At 38.0% G+C, this 16554-nt stretch overlaps 1 protein-coding gene across 2 annotated transcripts in view; it reads left to right on the forward strand.

Moving 5' to 3' along the window:
* The window catches only part of LOC126416130 (coiled-coil domain-containing protein 103), a 43357-nt gene that overhangs the window by 1307 nt on the left and 25496 nt on the right, over window positions 1-16554 (forward strand). For both annotated transcript variants that reach the window (XM_050083667.1, XM_050083668.1), the window contains exons 2-3: window positions 9816-9975; window positions 10120-10358. In XM_050083667.1, coding sequence (XP_049939624.1) covers window positions 9816-9975; window positions 10120-10358 — 399 coding nt within the window. The remainder of the gene's footprint in view (window positions 1-9815; window positions 9976-10119; window positions 10359-16554) is intronic.

The following is a 16554-nucleotide window of genomic DNA, read 5'->3' on the forward strand; positions in this document are numbered from 1 at the left end:
GGACTAATTAATGTATTTCTAGATCCACCATGGCAGCACACCATTCAGCGAGTTGTTCAACACAGTATTCAGTTAACTTTTAGGGCCTGGAACTTAATACCAGTTTTTGTATCTGATCACTCCCCCTTTAGTTTACAGTAGCATGTATTATCCATTTACATCCTATCTGTTCAAATTAAGAGATCTCCAAGTGATGTTACAAGTGTAATATTTCTGAAAATGGCCCCCATTGGACAGTGGCTGGAACAGTAAATGATGAAACTATTCAGACTTTTAAATCATGTCTCCGACACACAAACTGCAGGTTTGTGTGTAATGTAGACACTTCCAGTTCCAAGTACAGTTTGTTCAGAAACAAAGTGGCAACAGCATTTCCAAGTATCTTCTCAAAGTAGATATATAAGGCCCACAGTAAAGGATCCACCAGCAATCCATAGAGCACCAGTGGTATAAATTTTTTATGCAAAAGAAAGTGAGAGCTGTGTACTGCATCAAAAAATTCAGACAACTCTGACTACAGACTAATTTCCTAATGTAACTGAAAACTAGAGAAAACATATTGTAATCATTGCTGGAGACTTTAACCATTTAACAATCAATTGGAAAAATTTGTTTGGTTTTTGGTGAGCATGTAAGGGCATCTTGTGAAACATTACTGAATGCCTTCTCTGAATACTACCTAGAACAGATTGTATGGAAACCCACTCATGGTGGAAATATATGGGATCTAATGGCAACAGATAGATCTGACCTCTTTAAGGATGTCCACATCAAAACTGGTATCAGTGACCATGACACAAATGTGGAACAACGATTACCAAAGTACAAAGGACAGGTATAACAAGCAGGAAGATATATTTGTACAGCAAACTAGATAAAAAGACAGTAGTGTCATATTTCAAAGAGGAACATGAAACTTTCAGCACAGGGCAGGCACCTGTGGAGGACCTATGGCCCCTGTGTGAAGGGTCATGCACTAATTAGGTATGTACCCAGTAGAACAGTTCATAATAGGAGGGATCCTCCATCGTATACAGTCACTGTAAAGAAACTTTTAAAAAAAAGAAAGAAAAAGACTACTGCATGGTAGGTATAAAACAAAACATAGAGCTGCAGATAGTGACACTGAATGAAACGTGTTTGGCTACCAAGAAAGCAATGCATGAAGCATTCAATGACTACTGTAGCAGAATGTTATCAAATGATCTTTCACAAAACCGAAAAAAATTCTGGTCATATGTAGAGCTATTAACAGCACCAAAGTTAGTGTCCAGGCTCTTATGAACGATAGAGGAATTGATATGAGTTAAATAAATGTTAGTGTCAATGATACTTCCTGGCAGATTAAAACTGTGTGCCGCACCAAGACTCAAACTCAGGACCTTTGCCTTCCGCGGGCAAGTGCTCTGCCATCTGAGCTACCCAAGCATGACTCACGACCCATCCTCACAGCTTCAATTCTACCAGTACCTCGTCTCCTACCTTCCAAACTTCACAGAAGTTTGGCAGGAGAGCTTCTATGAAGTTTGGAAGGTAGGAGACGAGGTACTGATAGAATTGAAGCTTTCAGGACGGATCTTGAGTCGTGCTTGGGTAGCTCAGATGGCAGAGCACTTGCCCGCAAAAGGCCAAGGTCCCGAGTTGGAGTCTCAGTCCGGCACACAGTTTTAATCTGCCAGGAAGTTTCATATCAGAGCACATTCCGCTGCAGAGTGAAAATTTCATTTAGCGTCAATGGTGTTGAGAAACAGCTGAAATCATTAAAATTGAACAAAGCTCCAGGGCCTGATGGAATCCCTATCAGATTCTATGTTGAATTTGTGGCAGAGTTGACCTTTCTTCTAAATATAATCTATCACAGATCCCGTAACAAAAAACTGTACCAGTAGTTGAAATAAAGAAAACATCACAGCTGTCTTCAAGAAAGGTAATAGAAGTGATACACAAAATTATCATCCAATATCCTTGACATTGATTTGTTGCAGAATCCTAGAACATATTCTGAGCTCAAACATAGAGGTATCTCAAACGGAATGACCTAGTCCATGACAGCCAGCATGGATTCTGAAAATGTTGATAATGTGGAATCCGATTTACACTTTTCTCAAGTGACATACTGAAGGCTTTGGATCAAGGCACTCAGATGATGCAGTATTCCTTGATTTCTGAAAAGCATTTTAATCAGTACCACATCTACTCTTATTGTCAAAAGTACGATCATCTGGGGTATCAAGTGAAATTTGTGACTGGTCTGAGGATTTTTTGGTTGGGAGGTCGCAGCATGCTGCCTTGGATGGAAAGTCATTATCAGTGGTAGAAGTAACTTTGGGTGTGCCCCAGGAAAGTGTGTTGTGACACTTGCTGTTCATGTTGTATGTTAAGACTTTGTGGTCAATGTTAATAGTAAACCCACACTCTTTGCAGGTGACTCAGTTACAAGTAATGAAATACTATCTGAAAGAAACTCTATAAATATTGTAAGATCTTGATAAGATTTCAAAGTGGTGCAAAGAATAACAACTTGATTTAAATGTTCCGAAATGTAAAATTATGCACTTTTTAAAAAAAAAAAAAAAAAAAAAAAAAAAAAAAAGCATCCTATGACTACAATATCAGGGAGTCACAGTGGCAATTGTCCATCTCATACAAACACATGGGTATAGCTGTTGTAATATGAACAAATGCTCAGTCATGGGTAAAGCAAGGGGTAGACTTCGATTTATTGGTGGGATAGTGGAGAAAGGCAATCAGTCTACAAAGGAGATTACTTTCAAACGACTCATGTTACCCATTCAAGAATATTGCTCAAATGTGTGGGTCTAGTTCCAAATAGGACAAACATGGAATATTTAACATATACAGAGAAGGGCAGTACAGTTTTTCCCCTTCTTTCTTTTCCCCAAGGGAGAGTCTCACAGAGACACTGAAGAAACCAAACTGGCAGACAGACTCTTGAAGACAGACAAAAACTATCCCGAGAAAGACTACTCACAAAGACCTGGCTTTAAATGATGACTCTACGAATATTAATGTCACAAAGGGAACATGAAGAAAAGATTAGATTAATTACAGCATTTAAACAATCATTCTTCCTGTGCTCCAAATGTGAATGGAATCGGAAGATACAGTGGGACATACCCTCTGCCATGTACTTCACAGTGGTTTGCAGAGTATAGATGTAGATGTAAAATCACTATAAAATGTACTTTAAAATGCTAAGAACTTACTCGAAAGTCTAAAAGCTTGTATTTAACCTTTAAAATTAATGAATAAAATAATAAAATCAAAACAATATGCAAGGTAATAAAGAGTGAGATTGGTGCAGACTGTTCCAGTAGGACCCAAGACATTTTTCTGAACATTGAAGGTTAAGCCAAGAGATTGTGGCAAAAAAATTTTATAAGCACTTTCTAAATGTTGCTGAGAAAACAGAAAATGATGGCTCTTTTGAAAAGATCATTCAAATATTGAAACAACAACTCTCTAGTTCTATAAGGTAAAAAAGAATTTGACTTGGTACCAAACTTATGCTTATTATCAAAAGTACGATCATGTAGGGTATCAAGCAAAATATATGGCTGGATTGAGAATTTCATGGTAAAGAGGACACAGTGTGTTATCTTGGATGGAGGGTCATTGACGAAGGCCACACAATATTAATAGCAACCTCACCCATTTTACAGATGATGCACCTGCTAATAATGAGTTATTGTCTTAAAAAAGCTCAGGTATTCAGTTGGGTCTTGATAAGATTTCAAAGCAGTGCAAAGACTGGTGACTTGCTTTAGATGTTCATAAATGTAAAATTGTGCACTTCACAAACCAAAAATACATAGTATCAATGATATACCTGGGTGTAATAGTTTGTAGGGATATGAAATGGAATGATCAGATAGGCTCAGGTAGAGGGAGTGGCAGACTTTGGTTCATTGGTAGAATACAAGAGAAATGCAATCTGACTGCAAAGGTGAGAGCTCACTCGTTCGACCCACCATAAGATTTGCTGAAGTGTGTGGGACACGTACCAAATAGAACTAAGAGGGGATACTGAATGTATACAGAGAAGAGTGGCACAAGTGGTCACAAGTTTGTTTGGGCCATGGGAGAGTGTCACAGAGATGCAGAAACACTGAAGTGGCAGACACTTGAAGATAGATGTACCCTTATGGCTACTTACAAAGTTCAACAGCCAACTTTAAATGAGGAATATATTACAACCACCTTTGTATCACTCCCACCAAGGATCACAAGGACAAGTCAGGACAAGACCTGATTAATTGTAATTGGGCAACTTATATACATTCAAATTGAGTTTTTTTCTAAAGTTTTTAGTTACACTTAGGGGGTGAATCTTGTGGTCGATAGAAGGATCCAATGAAACTGAGTCTTGCCCAAAAGATTTCACATGCAGCCTCAATTTCTGTCTCATTAGATTTGAGTTTCTGGTCTTACATGACAAATATATCACATCTGTTTCTCAGTAGTCTATCCTTTCAATATATACTTAACTTTTCCCCAAAAATAACTGCTGACAATTTTGGGTCTTAACCAGCTTCTTGAAGCTAGTATTATGTAAGCTTCACTGCATTTTAGGAGTAACTCAAACTCTGTGACTTTGTTGCAAATGCTTTGGCAGTTGACCACAAGGATTTTAAGACACGCTCCTGTGTGGGATATTTGTTTGGATCTTACATCTAGAGCTCTTACAGCTATCACTATCAGTATACAGTGAACACACAGTCAGCTATTTCAGCAGCAGTCTCCAATGTGTAGTGCACACCTGACCCATTTAACAGGACCCTACAGTTCTCAACCCTGTGGCACACGTCTGGGAAGTTGCAGCCAGCTTGTCACAGAACCTTCACTGTCTCTGGTTCAAGGCTTCACTCAACTCAGAACTAGCTTGAGTGCCCATAACACCATATCCATCCATCCATCAGAACTAGGGGATGATTAACAGTTCTGGGGACGTATTTGCACCTTTGAAACTATGTGAGCAAGACTGGTATTCTTAACCTTTTCTGCCAGTCATTAGAATGATCCAAGTATATCCTCAGAGCCCAGATGACAGGCATTGTCCATTCCAACCTGTGCCACAATCTGCAATTGGTTACACCCTGCTCTATCAGTGGATGCCAGAATAGGTTGTTCAAGATGCTGAATGAGTTTCCAGGTATTTTCCTTTCCCCTAAGGGGTACCATTATTTGCCACATTGCAGAACTGCTGATGATTCATAGAATGTAGATGTATAAGTCCATGACTTTTTAAATAAGATTTCATGTGTTTTGATCAGGGATACTAACAAGAGTTCTGTTAATCCATGGAATTGTTCAGTTTGCTGTGTGTTGCTTTGTTAGTATACTGCTGGCCATCAAATCTGCAACACCATTAAAGTGCCATGCAAAAAATGCATTCTGACATGAAGTGCAGTAGATGCGTGGATATGCAAATGATCAACAGAATAGGTATGAATAATGCTGTCTACATTCTGTATAACAGGAAGTATTACACAGTGGGTTTCTCATTCAGAAGTTACATTTAAATATTGTTCAGTTATCTGAAATATGTGTTATTCCATGTGTAAGAACGAGCAACAGCTACTAACACGTTTTGGAATTCAATAGCAGCAGGATCACGGCCTATTGACACTGCAAATTATTTTTTCCACAATATTGTTGCTTGCATTGGTCAAGATCCCAAGATTGTCATGCAAATGTGGGATCAATGGCTTCAGAAAGGCCATACTCAACACCATGCATGATCTCAACGAGTCCACACAACTAGTGATGGAGAGGGCAGACATATTGTTGGCACAGCCACTCAGGCTCTTACAGTCACATTGCTTACCTTGAAGCTGGTAATGGGCTTGTCCACAGTAATACAAGTATCCACACAGACTGTGCAACAATGTCTGGAGCACTACAAACTGTCAGCATGGTGACCATTGTTCTGGCTTCCCTTGATGAAGCAGCACAGAGAGGCATGTCGACAGTGGCGCCTACAATGACAACAATGAGCATGGGAGTAGCACCCTGTCATCTTTTTCGATGAATCATGATTCTGCATTCAGTAGACAATGGATGTAGTGATTTGTGGATGCTCTGAGGGAACCAGATATGCTTCCAAGCCCAGCACGTGATTCGATGCAATGGGGTGCCATTGTGTACCTAACACGATCACCTCTGTTTCTCATAGCCAGTAATTTGGACATCAACCATTACATTGCTGACATGTTATGTCTGGTGGCTCTACCCATCATTAATGTCTCTGTGACATTGTCCTTCAACAAGATAACACAGGATCATATGTTGGCCGCACTGTCCTGATCTACCTTTATACAAAGATGTCTGATTGTTGTCCCAGCCAGCACTTTCTCCAGATTTCTCACTTACTGAAGAAAAATCTGGTAATGGGTTGCTGGGAGACTGATATCCACTACAATTGAGGTACTCTGCGACAGAGTTGAAGCAGCATGGAATGATAGACCTGTATCTATTTGTTAGTTAAACTCAGTAGCTGATTTTCTTAAGAGTCATGTTGCTGCCAGAGGGGCCCATTTTATGCGCTAAATTTTGCATTGAGTATACCCACAATAAGTAAAATTTCAATATGTGCTATCCTTCCAGATGTTGCAATTCTAATGGCCAACAGCATAGTTGTTTCAGATTTAACTATATTAACTCTGTGGCTCTCTCGTTTGGAAGTAATTATCCTTAAAATGACTTAATGAAAGCAATGGAGATCCTTGGGATAAGATGGATATTGGTTTGATCATACTCGACACTGCTGATTATTAACAATACAAGTAGCCTCTTATAGGAGGCATTCAGATGCAGACTATGCTGATTGTCATGCCCTCAAGTGAGGGATGATGCATCAGTCACACCCATGTGTGCGTGCTCCTGCCTCGTGAGCAGTCAGACTGAAACCATGTGATTTGCATCATACCTGATATTTCTTCATTGATTTGACAGGACTGTCACAACTAGTCCTTTGCTCTAGCTCTATTATAACTGCAACTTACAACTGTCTTAATTCTTCTCGTACAACTTTCAACTATGTCTTCGATGTTTAATGTCTTCTCTACTGTCATGTGGTCACTGTTGTCTTGGACTTCTCTTTGACTTTTTCTCTGGCTCTGTTATAACTCTTTTAAAATCCAGAACTGCTACACCATATTCCTATGAATGACTTGTGAAACTGCTGTTTAGTTAACAAATTGTGTGCTCTCTTCATGAATAGGCAAATTAACCACATTACATGAGCCTTTTTTTTGGTTCAGTACATAAAAAACAAAGTAGGTTCCTATAGCATGAATGTCTACAAGACCCCGAAGGCCAGGTTCAGCTGCCTAAGTAGATAGGCTTTTCCCCCATCCTCCACACCCACAGGCACCTTTGTGTCACAAAGGATGAGAGTTGCATGTGTTAACTGTAGATGGCTGTAATGGCATGTGTGTAGTGTTGTGTTGTGTCCATGTTCGAATTATGAGAGAAGGGAGAAGGTAGAATCTGGTGTGGACACACAGCTTACTTCTTTTGAAGTGCACCAAGGAGGCCACAGAGCTTAACATTCCCATCCGACAAATGGATCACCATCATCAGTTGCGCATGCTCTCACTTCATGAGACACTGCGGAGAGAACCTGAACTGAATCCAGGACATTGGTGCAAAGACTGGTAATCAGGGACTTTACTCCACAACCTCTCCTGTCCCCTCTGCCATAAGGGCAAAGGGAAAATTGTCAACAGCAAGCAGTTTACAATCACCCATCCAAGTACTGGGTCGTCCCCAACAGTGCTTAATTTCGGTGATCTGATTAAACTAGTGTATCTAGTCACAGTGATAATCACTGACCAGCATCATTTTCATGTAGCTTTAACACATCATTCATTGCACTGTACCTGTGTGACAGGCATTTATGATATTGTTACTGTAATATGAGGGAACTGCATTTAGTGTTGTGTGTTGATATCCAGATGAGATCTACTTTCCAAAAACAAGGATTTTCTTTGTTTAGGAAATGTGAGGATCAATGTTGCAATGTTATACATAAACAGAAACAATCAGACCTGAGAAAAGGAAAGAGGTATATATTACATAAATACTTCATTTGGCAAATTTGTAAATGCCATAAAGACTTGTCTGGTGAAATGAATTAAAATTTATTTTTATAGTGAAATGTAGAGGATGTAGTGGAAATGAATAAAACTTATATCGTTATCATCATTTTTGCTGTTTTAAAATGGAGAGCTTTGTCAAAATAACTACAAATCATATCTTAGACCAAAATCTTGTCTACGACAAGGATAATGTATATATTGGTTTGGTGCATAAGTTTGTAGCGTATTTGTAGCTCAGTAAACACAAAAGATACTCACATCACATAACAAAAGTCATCAGTAACATATTCTCCTTCACCATTTAAAACAGTCTGCCGACACTGGAGTACCTTCTTAACTCTGTGCCTGTAGAAATCACATAGCTGTGAGGCGAAGAACTCATCGAGCCATGTTCAGAACACATTTTCATCAAGAAAGGAAGTTCCTCAAATGTTGTTTGACAGAGAGCAGAAAATGTGAAAATCTGAGGGCACAAAATTTGTTGCATAAAGTGGATGCAGAATGACTTCCCAGCTCAACTTCTTATAGTGTTTCTTGTCAGTCTAGCAGAAAGTGGGTGGGTGTCATCATGGAGCAGCATCACTTCACGCAGTCATCCTGGATATTGTTCTTGGATTGCATCCACAATACATCTTAGTTGTTGACAATAAATGTCAGCACTGATGGTTACATCTCTGGGAAGCAGTTCATAGTACACCCATTATCACTGTTTCACCGGATGCATAACAAACATTATCTTCATGGATGTGCACAGGGCTTTGTATGGGGAGTTGCTGCTTTGTTTGGGCTCAACCATCCCTTTCTTTTTCTTATCTTAGCATCAAGACACCACTTCTTTTCACCAGTAATGATGCAGGGTAAGAATGGTCAGTGTTGTTTGTGTGCCAATTGATAAGTAAGTGGAGATGCACACATGGCCACCTGCTGATTATTGTGATTTTGGCGTAGCATATACGGTACCCCATACACCCGATTTTTGAACCATCCTCATGGCATGCAGTTCATTACGTTTGCCACTTAACGAGTACAATGATGTGGATTAATGCATTTAAATGATCTTCATCAAAGCCCAAAGGTCTTCCTGAATGTGAGAGTCATTAATGTCAAAATAATTCTCCTTAAAACATGCCTGTCCAGTGGCATTATCCCAATACACGGCGCAAATGTTTCTGGCTGCCTTTACTGCTGTCCCTACTCTGTTGAAGTTGAACAGAAGAATATGTCAGAAATGTTCCAATTTCCCCCCTTGGCACTCCATTTTCTAGTGTCCACACCTCTACTCACTATCTCCAAATGACAAAATGTGAACTCAAATAGCAGCGGTGAACTAAAAATAAAAAATGACAATCAGTAAATAAACCCATAGCAACCGGAATACCAGTGAAAATGCTACAAACTTATGCAACAATCTAATATGAAGGTAATAAGAGTGAATAGAATTATTTTACATCCACCTATTAGGCTAGTTTATTTGTTTAAATTTATGTTTCCATGTGCATTGGAATAGTGTATCTCACTCTTGTGCTGTTACAAAATCTTTCTTTTTGAGCTAAATTTCTATGTGTTCCTAGGTGTTGGTTATTTCCATATTATATCTCTGTACAATAATTTCATTCCCTCTGAACATCTTTCTTTGCTTCAGAAAATGATGAGCTTTTCTCGCTTCAGTATTTTATTTACTTGTGAATACAGGGACATGGTAAAAGCAGCTCATCTGCAGCCTGTGAAGAAGAGTGAGGTCCAACACAATCCTGACAAAGCTAGGAAAAGAGTCTGGAATACTGTTGCTCCAAAACAAAAGGAAATTTCCCAGGAAAATTACTGTCAGCATGAACTGTATAGATTGGGCAAAGTACGTATTGTACTACATTCACTACATTTATTCATGCTAGTGTGTGAGGCAGATAAAAATTAAACAATTGCTTGGGTACCATTTGAATACCTTGACTCATAAATAAGAACAAATATTTATCTACTTCTACTTTTCTTCTCACAGTCATCTGGCACAATCGTTCCCACAACACTTCCACAGTTTTGCCAGGAATGGAGAAGACTTCCCAAGATAGAACACCTCAGCTTTCTTAAAACAGTAGGATCATTATCATTGGCCAAGGTGTTACAGTCAGAGCTGCCAGCTGTTGAATTTGGAGAAATTATTATGGCCCTTTCAGAGTACAGTACTGAAGATGCCCCATTTGTTGTCAGTCTGCTGAAAGTATTTGCATCTGCTAAACGGTATGGTGTCATGTTCTGCATTTTCTGTTACGTACCTTATGATCATTGATCAACATATTTAGTCTGTATTGAAGATGCCCAATTTGTTATTAGTCTGCTTGAAATATTTGCATCAGCTAAACAGTATGGTATCATGTTCTTGTTACATAAATTGTAATTATCCATCCATATATTTGGTCAGTGGTGACAGCTTGGTAATGTCTCTTGCACCAAAGATTACACCAAGAGAAATATGCAAGGCACTTAAATGTATTCATCCATCAAGTAAAAAACTTGATCTCTCTAGTCTATAGTTTCATTCTGTTGTATTACCATTTACATTCAAATATAATAATTTAACTTACTTACCAGAATGCTGATTGGCAAAGTGCTATTGAACAGAAAGCATGTCTGTTCAAAGAATTTATAAATTAGTGAACCTGATGGTAAGCCACTGCTGTTGATAAGAGCTTCAAAACACTGCTTTAGTATACAAAAATTTCCCATTAATTTCCATTATCTTTTCAGTTAGTCAACAATAGGTAGAATCACAGCCATGGAAGATGTTTGCATTCAGTAATGTGCATGGTCCTGCAATTTCAGTGTAAAGATATATAGCAATTGTTTAGCTATTGACTCAAAGTGTCCCATTGAGTAAAAGCTAATTAAATGTTGTTTCAAGTTTCTGATCTCATAGACTGAGGGACACTAACTTGGCTTAACTGACTTGATAAAAACAACTTGAGGCTTGATAAAAGAATCTTCATGGATTTTAGCTGCATTTGTGAATAGAGCACACAAAAACCTAAATTAGACTGGCCACACAAGATTTTTCTCCTTGTTGGTCCAATACGAGGCCTGATTTCAACCAACAGCTGCACTTCATTTGATCTCTCTAGTCTACAGTTTCATTCTTTTGTGTTACCATTTACATTCAAATATAAGAATTTAACTTACTTACCAGAACGCTGATTTTCAAAATTTTACTGAACAGAAAGCATGTCTGCTCAAAGAATTTATAAATTAGCGAACAATACCTGACTTCTTTACTTAAACATCATCTAAACACGTTTTTCGAAGAGCATTGCAAAAATAGGTAACTATCATTATTCCACAACTTCTTTATAAACAATTTTGGTTGGAGTGTTATATGGTACATAGACGAATAAAATTTGAGATAAAGAATCTTACACAGGAGAGACTAGCATGAGAGCTACATCAAACCAGTTTTTGGACTGAAAAATCACAACAACAAAAACACAATTGAAAAAATAAGTTCCAAGTAGCTTCAGTGAATTACATACCACCATTTTTTTAAACAGATATTTACTTGCTGTTAATTGCTACAGTTCTTAAAGGAAATATCTTATCCTTGCTGCATAACAGATCTGGAAATTAAAAGAAAATCAGCAAACTTAATTTAAAGTTATCTGGTCACTGTTCTGTAAAACATTGCTCCAGCTGAATGCTATTCCCGGGTATGGCTTGAGTTGGTTGCCGATCAATTGCAGCTGCTACTCACCCTGACTACTGGTAATGTGAGTAAAAGTTGCTGCAAATAGATTTATCAGGAGAGATGCCAAGAGACACGTAACAGATATACCGAAGATATCTCAAGTACTATCCTGTCCTGCAGATACTGTCTCCTCTATAGCAAGTAAAGGATCAATCACTGGTCATCCATATGAGTTGCATTTCAGTGGTAGTTCTAAGGGCTCTATTATCTTGCCCATGAATTCTACTAAGAGTTGTTATAGTACGGTGCAAGGGTAAATGAAAGTTATATGACCTTGCCAATATGCAAATTATAGCACCAAAGATTTGTAAGAATGCCTGGAGGCCATAATAAATGGAACATTTGCTTGAAATGTCACAAAATGCCTCTAAATCAGTGCCAGGTAGTAGTAAACAACATAAGAAGAGAAAAATCCAGACAGTGGTTGATTATTCTAGTGATGAAGGGTTATTAGAAAAAAAAATTCTTGTGAAAGTTCAGGCAAAGATTGGTAATTGTACAAGAGAAATCGAATGGAAGTGTTAGTAGCATCTTCAGAGAATGAAAAGCCTCATTCAAAAGTCACAGGAAGAACTGGAATCAACCAACAAGCAGATTTATATTTGTAGTTATACATGATAAAAATAACCATTAGCCTGCTGTTGTTGAAGGTTTTAACAAAATGGTGCAGCAGTAAATACCATGTAGGAACATAGGTAGGATAGGTAGCTGTTTTGTAAGCAATGACTAAGCATATTTAATCATTCCATTTTATGAACAGCATGTAGGAACATAAAATGGAATGATTAAATATGCTTAGTCATTGCTTACAAAACAGCTACCTATCCTAAAATACTGCTCAAGTGGGAGATACACATACCAAATAGAGCTGTCAGGGGATATTGAATATATACAAAGTAGGCCAGTGTGTATGGTTACAGGTTTCTTTGACCCATAGGAGAGCATAATGATGTAATGGTATGTGTTGCTGTAAAGCACGTTTTGTTTATTAGACCAATGAAAGAAGTGTGTGTAAAAACCTTGACTTTAATTAGTAATAGCATAAAGAACACCAACTGTACCTGGGTTTGTTGCAATTTATGAGCAGATGTGAGAGAGAAATACGGGGGCTGGTGCAGTAAGCGACAGCAAATGTGTAATTTGGATTGGCCAGTGAGGGGTCACTTGCACTTTGCAGCTGTACCTTTTTGGGTGCAGTGGACTCCAAATGGTTGAGCACTAAAGAAGAATGAATGTTGTTATATAGACTCTTTGCCATGCTATCTTGAATTAAGTATGAACTAATGGTTTTGGTCAAGCACTGAACATGTTTGTAAAGCTTTGTTAATTTTCAGTTGTGAGTTGAGAACGTATGTGAATATAGAAAAATTATGGAAACCATGTTTTGTTATTTCATAGTGAGTTATTTATATGTAGAGGCTCTCTTATAACCCTCATCCTTCTGCAATTGGAAAAGAAATCACTGGTCAAATATGTGACACTACACAGCAGGACCACAAGATCAAGAGAGAATAAGACGGTGATGGGGAAATTTGGAAAGGAAGGTAACTGTTGTTACAGGGAATGAATAAAGACTTGGCATTTCACAATATTGTGGTGTACAGACGGTAATAGATCCGGGATGGGGAAGGTGTAGGCACATTTATTTGGTCCAAGCCTTGTTGACACAAATTTACTATTTAACAATAATTGGTTATATATCCAAGCTAATACAGTTAACAGTTTAAAAGGAAATTTTAGCAATAAAATTAAAAAAAAAAAAAAAACGTTCTCTAGAAGAACATGCAGCCCCACTCTGAAACATTACATAAAGGTACTGTTAGTAAAGGGTATATTATATCATACAATAGTGCAACGTGTACAAATATCAACAATTACACCAGAAAAATATTGAACTTGTGATTTGTACTACATGTAAATCAAACCTTAAAAAATCCAATTTTGCAAGAGTGCAACAAATTTCCAACTGGAAAAAAAAAAAAAAAGTGGCAATGATAATCAGGGTTTTTTTTTTTTTTTTCAGTTGGAAATTTGTTGCACTCTTGCAAAATTGGATTTTTTAAGGTTTGATTTACATGTAGTACAAATCACAAGTTCAATGATAATCAGGTTTTTTTTTTTTTTTACCTCCTGATTTCACTTAAGCTTACGTAAACCCTACATAAATGTCACTTATTTTTCTCTCATGTGACATCAGTCGCCTTTCGTGACAAATACACAAAATTTCTAAATTATTTTATATCAGTTAAGTAAGCTACAATATAGAAATAACATTAATGACTGGTGACATGAGTAAACACTGTCAAGTTTTCAGTTTCACGACGGTTGTGTTATCTAGCAAATTTTCATTTAAATACTCGCCCCACGTGTTCCAAAATCAGTTCAGTCAGTCTCAAGAAGAAACACAACTTAATACACAAATATGGCAATATCAAGAAATAGATGGGTTTATCCCAAGCAATATTAGTAGAATTAAGAAATTTGCAATTTAAACACACCAATTTTAACAAAGTCTCATGTAATAATAATTTGGACAGAACTTTCATAAAGTGATCAATGATAGTGGATATCGTGCCATACACTACGAAACAAATTAAGAATTATTCACAGTAGACACCTGGCGCATGATGATATTCTCTGAAGTATTTCAAATAACAAAATGTTGGCTACAAGTACCAACCACATAATAAGGTAATGATCATTAAATATAATAAAAGTATATGAAAATTTTGGCCTTAGTCAGGTGACGAGAACCACACCAATGCAGTTTCCTGTTACATTCGAGTGCTAGGCCCAACAAACAACAGCTGGTCATGGAGAACCACACTAAGCAAGCGAGCATTTCGTCCTCCCCACATGCTCGCAAACAGCCATACTCATCACAGTCCTTAATCGGCAGGCACCAGTTGACTCCCCACTGCTTCCGTCCTGTCACCACATCCCAACCGAGCCATCCTCCCAAAAACTGTTGCTTCGCACAACAGTGCTCAGCAATCACGCCCCCTATCGCTGTGGCGAAAACAAGTGAAATAATCTCGCGGGTAAATCAAATGAGCTGAGCCATGACACGGCTCAAATATATTGATCACTTAAAATCAGCCCACAACAAGAAAAACACCTCAACAGAGGTGACACTGTAAACCTTGAGCTGGCAGACACTTGAAGATATGTTCCAACTATCTTGCGAAAGCCTATAACAAAAGTTTCAAGAACCAGCATTAAGTGAAGGATCTCAGATTAACTTCAACTCCCTATGTATTGCTTTTGTAGAGACCATGAAGACAAGATTAGACTAATTACACACTGTGGCATTTGTGCAATCATTCTTCCCATGCTCCATAACTGAATGGAACATGAAGCAGCTGTAATGATAGGTAGAGTAAGAAGTAACCTCTGTCATGTAATTCAGTCATTTGCAGAGTATAGATATATTTTTAGCTGCTCCTCCACAAGATCTTGATTTGTACAAATCTTGAATTGCATTGTAGCATATGCATAATTTAAAAAACACTGTCCACATTTGTGTGATCAGTCAGATGGAATGCTAGTGAATCTGAATCGGGTGGAAACTTGTATGCCTGTCACACCATGAGGTACTGCCATCTAATTGTTATTCGCTGACCACAGGGTTGGTTGTTACGCACACAATAATATTCAGGAAAGTTTAGGAATACAGAAATACATGTCACTTACAAATGAAATAAGTAGGAAGTGCAGGGAAGCTAAGGCAAAACAACTGCATGAAAAATTTGAAGAAATCAAAACGGAAATTATTGTCAGAAGGATTGACTCAGCATATAGAAAAGTCAAAACAATCTTAAGTGAAATTAAACGCAAGGGTGGTAACATTAAGAGCGCAATGGGATTTCCAGTGTTAAATGCAGAGGGGAGAGTGGATAGGTGGAAAGAGTACATTGAGGGCCTCTATGAGGGGAAGACTTGTCTGATGACATTGATAGAAGAAGAAACCGGAGCCAGTACAGAAGAAAGCTTTGTAAGACTTAAGACTGAATAAGGCAGAAGGGGTAGATAACATCCCATCAGAATTTCTAAAAATAACTGAAGCATGATTAAAGAAAAATCAAGACACATCCATAAGATTTTTTGAACTAGACAAAGCATTCGACAATGTAAAATGGTGCAAGATGTTTGAAATTATGAGAAAAATAGCGGTAAGCTATAGGGAGAGATGGGTAACATACAATACGCACAAGAGACAATATAAGAGTGGACGACCAAGAACAAAGTGCTCGGATTAAAAAGGGTGTAAGACAGGGATGTAGTCTTTCGCACCTACTGTTCAGTCTGTACATCAAAGAAGCAATCATGGAAATAAAAGAAAGGTTCAGGAGTGGAATTAAAATTCAAGGTGAAAGGATATCAATGATAAGATTCTCTGATGACATTTCTATCCTCAGTGAAAGTGAAGAAGAATTACAGGATCTGCCAAATGGAATGAACAGTCTAACAAGTACAGAATATGGATTGAGAGTACAACAAAGAAATACAAAAGTAATGAGAAGTAGCAGAAATGAGAACAGTGAGAAACTTAACATCAGGATTGGGGATCACGAAGTAGATGAAGTTAAGGAATTCTGCTACCTAGGCAGCAAAAAAACCCATGACGTACAGAGCAAGGAGGACATAAAAAGCAGACTAGCACTGGCAAAAAGGGCATTCCTGGCCAAGACAAGTCTGCCT

The sequence above is a fragment of the Schistocerca serialis genome, chromosome 8 (assembly GCF_023864345.2).
Source record: "Schistocerca serialis cubense isolate TAMUIC-IGC-003099 chromosome 8, iqSchSeri2.2, whole genome shotgun sequence".
Taxonomy (NCBI): Eukaryota; Metazoa; Arthropoda; class Insecta; order Orthoptera; family Acrididae; genus Schistocerca; species Schistocerca serialis.